Source organism: Salvelinus sp. IW2-2015, unplaced genomic scaffold (genome assembly GCF_002910315.2).
Source record: "Salvelinus sp. IW2-2015 unplaced genomic scaffold, ASM291031v2 Un_scaffold5740, whole genome shotgun sequence".
In the NCBI taxonomy this organism is placed as follows: domain Eukaryota; kingdom Metazoa; phylum Chordata; class Actinopteri; order Salmoniformes; family Salmonidae; genus Salvelinus; species Salvelinus sp. IW2-2015.
Window position 1 is genome coordinate 25,438 of NW_019947005.1, and position 7,830 is coordinate 33,267.

Consider the following 7,830-nt stretch of genomic DNA (forward strand, 5'->3'; position numbering starts at 1 on the left):
CCAGGAGTTGATCAAAGTCAAATCGCAGACAATATGTATCTAACTGCAGTTACACTGATAAAAAATCAGCCAGACAATATGTATCTAACTGCAGTACACTGATACAATCAGCCAGACAATATGTATCTAACTGCAGTACCCACTGATACAATCAGCCAGACAATATGTATCTAACTGCATTACACTGATACAATCACCAGACAATATGTATCTAAACTGCAGTACAACTGATACAATCAGCCAGACAATATGTATCTAACTGCAGTACACTGATACAATCATGCCAGACCCATATTTTTTTTTGTTTTATTTTTTTTTTTTTGTTTTTTTTTTGTTGTTGTTCTTTGTGGAAATGACCTGGTTGCAGGAATCCCGGGGCAGGATGTGTGTGGGGGACGAGATCGTGTCGATTGGGGACACACCCATGTGCTCCTCGTCCTATCACGACATCTGTGAGCTCATGCACAACCTTCCCGTGACGCTCACGCTGGAGGTCAAGAGGCCCATGTCGGGTGAGTCTATGCCATTCGTAATTCCTGCAGACCTGTGATTTGACGTTACGCCTTCATAAGACTGTCATACATCACATAACATACATCACATAACATACATCACATAACATACATCACATCACATACATCACATAACATACATCACATAACATACATCACATAACATACATCACATAACAACACACATCTGTGTTATTAAAACGTGCCATAACAGCTTATCACAACCGCCTTGCTCAGTTTCTTTATAACTTACATTACACTAAAGCTCGAAACATAACAAATAGTGACTTAACTCCAGATAGCATGAAGTGGTTTTAATGCCAGTCGGTATTCTGACAGTGGTCATAATGTGTAATATCATGTTATGTCATCCCTATGACAGCATTATAACAACCAGGGCTCTTGGACTGTTTCCACCTGAATACTAACTAAAATAACATAACAAAWCYTTTTTTTTTTTTTAACAACTGTCACTCATAACAGGAGGTCACCTGGAGGGATCAGAGACTCTCCACATCACCTGTGGTGTTGGAGTAAAACGTACAATATAACCTTCTGGCCTTTCTTCTTCCTTGAAGGAATCATTGATATTGCACAAATTGATGGGATGTAAGCAAGAGTGTCACCGTCACACAGCTCTCACCTGTCCAATCAATATCAGATCGACATCAAGACCAGGGAAGGGAGGAATAAAAGGAAGCACATTTAATTAAAAGGAGAGATCACTTGAATGATAAAAACCATAGTTCGAAAAAATAAGCTGAAACTTGACCAAACTATCCCTTTAAAGTATTCGATCCTTGACTACGCCACTCACTAGTCACTAAGAGCACACTCTTGTCTTCCTGTCACCGCTTCCATCCTCCCTAATGCTGCCTTCCCTAAGACATAGGACCTCAGCTGTCTGCCCTCTGCTGGCAGTACCCTAACCCTGCACCCCAAAGGGAACGGCACGCTGCTGGCTTTGTATCCATGGTGACTATCCATTTATTTACCTCAGTAGCTGACCAGTAGTTGACCAGTAGTTGACCAGTAGTTGACCAGTAGTTGACCAGTAGTTGACCAAGGGTTGCAAAATTCCACTAACTTTCCCAAAATTCCCAGAAATCCTGGTTTGAAGATTCTGGATTTCCTGCTTATTCCCTACAGATTCCGGGAATCTTCCAACCAGGATTTCTGGGAAATCAGGGAATTATTAGGAAAGTTACCGGAATTTTAGATCCGTAGAAGTTCGTAGAAGTCCCCCCGTTGCCACATGCCTTTATTAGCTAGCATTAGCTGCCATTAGATTTCGCATAGCTTTTTGTTTGTTTGTTGTTATTTTGGAACGTTTGTGTGATTTCTGTGAGTTGCTTATTGGTCACTGTCTTTCTGGAATCACACCGCTTTCGAGGCGGCTGCCTCGGCACTCACAACAACAACAACAACAACAACTAACCTAATCTGAAGAAGAAGAGTAACCTAACTGTGTGTGCCTAATATTCTGTCTGTCTGCCTGTGTGTCATTGTCTGCCTGTCTCTGTGTGGGAAGTGTGGAGATCAAACCACCCTCTTCTGTGTAAAGCATGACGCTATACAATAACAGTGTATTTGTCATCCATTGCATTCATCATTTTTTAACTTAATGCACAACAGACCAAGCCTGGCATTCCAAATTGATGCTCTGTGAAACCATGGTGAGCACAGCTTTCAGTCTGGTTTAACCAGGCTACAACAGACCTGCAAGGGGCTGCTGGTTCGATCCACAAAAGCTTTCTTTTTCCACATCAGATTTGAGGAATTTGTCATTTGATCCGAGAGCTTTTCCAAAGCCTTTTTAGATATTGGGAATCCAGGTCAGTGGAAATGCGCTGGCGTCACAGGAATGTTGATTTGTAAAACAGATACAGTACGTCAACTTACTTCCTGGTATGTCTGACGTTATTGGTGCATTCGGTCACGTGATTAGTATTAATGAATACGCCATTAAATACTGACGTCCCATTGCTCATTTCTCAACTCTCTCATATCTGGTTTAAAGTGGCTTGATTACACGAGGTTGCTGAAATAAATGTCTCATTCAGTTGAAGAATGAACGTACATTCTGGACAGAATGAGAATACTACCTGTTATTTTATGTGAAGAGTTGATTTCAAAATATGTGTTTTTGTTTTAACATGTTGTTAAATTGCACTTTAGTAAAATGTAATTACTAGAATAATGTTCTCCATGTTATTTATGTAGGAATTACAGTGTTAGGTCTACTACACTGTAGGTATACAGTGTAGGTACAAGAGCAATTTAACATTAAGTGTCACACAACTAAAACTTGACTGCCTCTGAAGTAATTAATTCATCTCTCCTCATACAGCTGTAGATCGCCTGTCCAGCCTCATGATGTCATCGGGGAGTTGTGATGTCATGGGACCCTCCAGACTTCCCCAGGAAGCCAATGGGGGGGCTCCAAATCCAGGAAGTCCCTCCTCCTCCTCACTGACCAATCACAATCCCAAACCCACAACCCCAATCAACCACAACCACAGCAATGATATACCGGTCACCGTCATTGATGACGTCATGACCAGACTAAGCTCCTCCGATGTAAAGAGCGCCCTCTCTTCCAATACCCTCAAAGCCCCTTCAGAAGCACAACGTACTGAGACTATGACCTGTAAGTCAGCTGTAGACAGCAAGGCCCTGCCAGAGAAGGAGAAAAGCACAGTTCAMACTCCTCCAACATTGCCCAGTCAGTTGGATTTCTCTGTCTTGGACTCTGGAAAGAAATGCTGCCTCATGCCTGCGGGTAAAACATTCTTGAACAATTACTCCAGAAACRTTAGCAGTAATCTCACAGACAGGGTGGGGAGACCCCCCGGTGCCTCTGCTGCCGATTCGAACTGCAACATGTACAACATGGTCGGCGACAGTGATTCGGAGAGCGAAGACACTGCCACCGACAACAGCCGTGGCGAGCCGGCGAGCCGCGGTGTCGGCCCTGAGCCCCAGGACACGGATTCTGATGAGGAGGAAGTGGAGATGTGTTACAGTGAGGCCCAGCGGCCCAGCACTCTGGGTCAGGCAGCGCTGACTCACCTAACAGATGGGCCATTGTCTCCACAGCTCCCTATCTCTATCTCTGGCTCTGACGGCAGCCACAGTACAAAGGAGACTGGGCCCTTTGATGTAGCACTAGACTCTGCTGCTTCCTCCTCCTCCGCTGTCACTACTGCTTCAGCGGCCTCCCAGCAAAACGAAGACTGCTCTGTTGTAACAACCCAATCCAACCCCGATCACAAACCATTCCCCTCACTGTCTCAGGGTCTGCCTGCCTCTGGCTCTCAATCCTCAGGTGCCTGTCTGGCTGTGGAGGCCAAAGGTTCCCCCTGTCAAGTAATGCCCCGCCAGTCTTCCAACAACACAGATTCTGTGGCCACTACGAGCCCTGCAGGGCCTTCAGAATGTGGTGTCAACAGGGTTTGTGACACTGTTATAACACATCCAATCAAACCAAGCCATTCTCCTTCGTTAAGCGTCTGTAGTACCCACATTGCAGCAGCTAGCCACAACATCGCGCGACAGAGTCAGGAGAGGTCAGCCCGACTCCGTACAAACGTTTCACCGGCTGCGGCTTTAGGGAAACTATCTAACCCACAATCGTCATCATCCCACTCAACGGTAGGGGAGGCAATTCCCTCCAACTATAGCAATGTCTGGTCAGGCGCATCTAAACCATCGTCAACATCGCTAACAACAAGGTACAGTGAGAAAGTTCCCTCATCAACATCGCTAACAACAAGAGACAGGGAGAAAGTTCCCTCGTCAACATCGCTAACAACAAGAGACAGTGAGAAAGTTGCCTCATCAACATCACTAACAACAAGAGACAGTGACAGAGAGAAAGTTCCCCGTCAAATCGCTAACAACAGAGACAGTGAGAGAGAGAAAGTTCCCTCGTCAATATCGCTAACAACAAGAGACAGTGAGAGAGAGAAAGTTCCCTCTCAATATCGCTAACAACAAGAGACAGGAGAGAGAGAAAGTTCCCTCATCAAATCGCTAACAACAAGAGACAGGGAGAGAGAGAAGTTCCTCGTCAACATCGCTACAACAAGAGACAGGAGAGAGAGAAAGTTCCCTCGTCAACATCGCTAACAACAAGAGACAGGAGAGAGAGAAAGTCCTCATCAACATCCTAACAACAAGACAAAAGAGAGGAAGTTCCTCGTCAACATCGCGAACAACAAGAGACAGGGAGAGAGAGAAAGTTCCTCTCAAACTCTCAACATCTGCTAACAACAAGAGACAGGAGAGAGAGAAAGTTCCCTCGTCAACATCGCTAACAACAAGAGACAGGAGAGAGAGAAAGTTCCCTCGTCAACATCGCTAACAACAACAAGAGACAGGAGAGAGAGAAGTTCCTCATCACATCGTTAACAACAAGAGACAGTGAGAGAGAGAAAGTTCCCTCATCAATTTCGCTAACAACAAGAGAACAGTGAAGAGAGGAAAGTTCCCTCGTCAACATCGCTAACAACAAGAGACAGTGAGAGAGAGAAAGTTTCCTCGTCAATATCGCTAACAACAAGAGACAGGGAGAGAGAGAAAGTTCCCTCGTCAATATTGCTAACAACAAGAGACAGTGAGAGAGAGAAAGTTCCCTCGTCAATATCGCTAACAACAAGAGACAGGGAGAGAGAGAAAGTTCCCATAACATCCCTGGACCTCAGGTTGGTCCAGAATAACCCTACTAGTCCCTCTCTCAGGACGTCCGGTCCCAAATCAGTCAACAACACTTCAACAGACAGTCCTCTATCCAGCAGTAGCAGCAGGCTCAGAGTCAGTGACAAAGTCCAGAAGACCAGCAGCACTGCACCCAAAATGAAGGGGCTCAACATCAAGAGTAAAACCAAACCCCAGGAGCAGCTTTCCCCAAAACCAGCCAGAGCAGAAAGTCCGTCGGTTCTGAGGAAAGCCAACAACACTTCTCCTCTCCAGTCCTCCAAACTGCAAGCCAAGAAGGTGGGCTCCCCCCTGCAAACCAGGAACGTGGATTCCCCTCTGCTTACCAGGAAGGCAGCCGTAACCAGCAGCCTAAAGAGTAAACAGCAAGACCGGAGCAGCAGTAGTAGTAGCCCTGCCACGCCCGGAACAGAGGGAGGCCAGGACAACCCCACAACCACTACTACGCCAGAACCAATCAGCCAATCACAATCAGCTACCAAGATGAAGGTAGAGGAGCAACGTCTACACAAAGAGGTGGAGCAAGGGATTTTGGCGGTGGCCAAGTCAAAAGAACGACCAGAGCCAGTCCCAACTACCCAGAGGACCTTCATCGAGGTGCGACTCTCATCCTCTACTCTTTCTCCCTCCTCCTCGCCTACACCAGTTCTGGCACCAAAGGAAGTTGTGAATTCAAAGGATTACTCAATTACTCATACCACAAATATTACTCAACACAAGGATCAGGTCAATGGAAATCCAGTAGAGACTAGTCTATGGCCAGGAACCCCTGCAACCCCTGGCTCGGTGTGTAATCTTGAAAAGGTCAACTACACTACCAGTGAAACAGCAGTGAACTCAATAGTCCAAGAATCCGTAGATGGGGTTCCTTTGCCTATGAGCAATGGTCCCATAGGCATCTCTCACACGAACTGTAGTATAACAGAGACGGATGAAACTGAGATCCTCAAAGCCAACAAGTCCAAACTGAAGGCGATGGAGCGTCGTAGTTTCTCCACAGACAACAGCGTCTCAGAGGATCCAAACTCCTTCTCTGTCCGCCAGAGAATCAAGTCCTTTGAGAACCTGGCCAGCTTCGACAAGCCAGCGCTCAAATGTATCGAGATCCAGTCCTTCGCTCAGTCCTATGCTCTGACGGCAACGTTGAAGCCGCCTCTCAACCGGAGACTGTCTGGCTACATGTCTGGATCGGTGAGCTCCATAGACTGTCGCTCGCTACGAAGGAGCTTCAGTTCGTGCATCGACAACTTCAACGCGTTAACCCCCTTGACCCCAATGTCGCCTCAGCTTCGCAAGTCACCGTCGAGCCTGACCSTCACAAACTTTGACCTGTTGACGCAAAGCTGCAGCACTAGCGAAGCTCCCCTCGGACAAACCCAGGACAAACTTGCAGATGGAGAAAGTCCCAGAATCTCCCCAGGAGTTGTAACCCTAACCCCTCAGACGCCCCCGGTGATGCGGAGTCGCCAGGCCCGAGGCCATGCCAACCTGTCCCGGTCCAGACTGAGGGAGCTCAGGGCCCTTAGTATGCCCGACCTGGACAAACTCTGCACCGATGACTTCTCCAGCGACCCAGGGACCAACGCCACCATTAAGACGGAGCTGGAGATACACCAAGCCAGGCCCACAGAGGTCGTTCAGAACCAGACAGGGGGCTGTTCCCCGCCTGCTAACCCCACCGAGGTGCACCCGACCAGGGCCAGCTTGGCGGACGCTGGGGCCAGCCTGGACCCCATCCAGAGGAAAACCAACTGGCAGCAGACAGATAATCAGAACTGGTCCATCAGGTAAGTGAGAACACCAACCCTGTCTATACTATTTCTACAATAGGATTCAAATATACAATACGTAAATCCTACCAAGGTTGTAGACAGACAGACAAACAGAGACACACGCACACTCACACACAGAGACAGACACTCACAGCACACACACACACACACACACCACACACACACCCACACACACACACACACACACACAACACACACACACACACACACACACACACACACACACACACACACCACACACACACACACACAAACACACACACACACACACACACACACACACACACACACACACACACAACACGAGTAAAGCAGTAAGTCACAGGCCCATATTGGAATGTTCTGTTTCCTTCTGCAGTTTGACAGTGCTGGGCTGGCTCTCGCGTGTAGCAGAGTAAGCTGCAGGCGGTTCCTGCCTCCGTGACCTCCAAGACAGAACGTGTTGGCACTGTACAGGAGGCCAAGGCTCTCTCTGAGGTAACCGGCACACACACCAACACACACACAACTTTTGTCTAATGATTTGTTCTCAGCCATACACTCAACCATACACTCAGTCACACACTCAGCCATAAAGTCAGCCATTAAAGTCAGCCATTACACTCAGCCATAAAGTCAGCCATAAAAGTCAGCCATACACTTCAGCCATACACTCAGCCATAAAGTTTATTCATAAAGTCAGCAAAGTCGCCATACACTCAGCCATACACTCAGCATAAAGTATCCATAAAGTCAGCCACAAAGCACCATACAACTCAGCCATAAAGTTCCAGCCATAAAGTCAGCCATACACTCAGTCATACACT

At 47.1% G+C, this 7,830-nt stretch overlaps 1 protein-coding gene across 1 annotated transcript in view; it reads left to right on the top strand.

The window, feature by feature from the left end:
• The window catches only part of LOC112078486 (PDZ domain-containing protein 2-like), a gene marked incomplete at both ends in the record, with an annotated part of 15,663 nt that extends 8,162 nt beyond the window's left edge, over nt 1-7,501 (top strand). Inside the window, 6 exon segments of the mRNA XM_024144712.2 lie at nt 368-512; nt 2,863-4,484; nt 4,841-4,986; nt 5,036-7,018; nt 7,383-7,395; nt 7,397-7,501. Coding sequence (XP_024000480.2) covers nt 368-512; nt 2,863-4,484; nt 4,841-4,986; nt 5,036-7,018; nt 7,383-7,395; nt 7,397-7,501 — 4,014 coding nt within the window.
• Nucleotides 7,502-7,830: the final 329 nt, after the last annotated feature.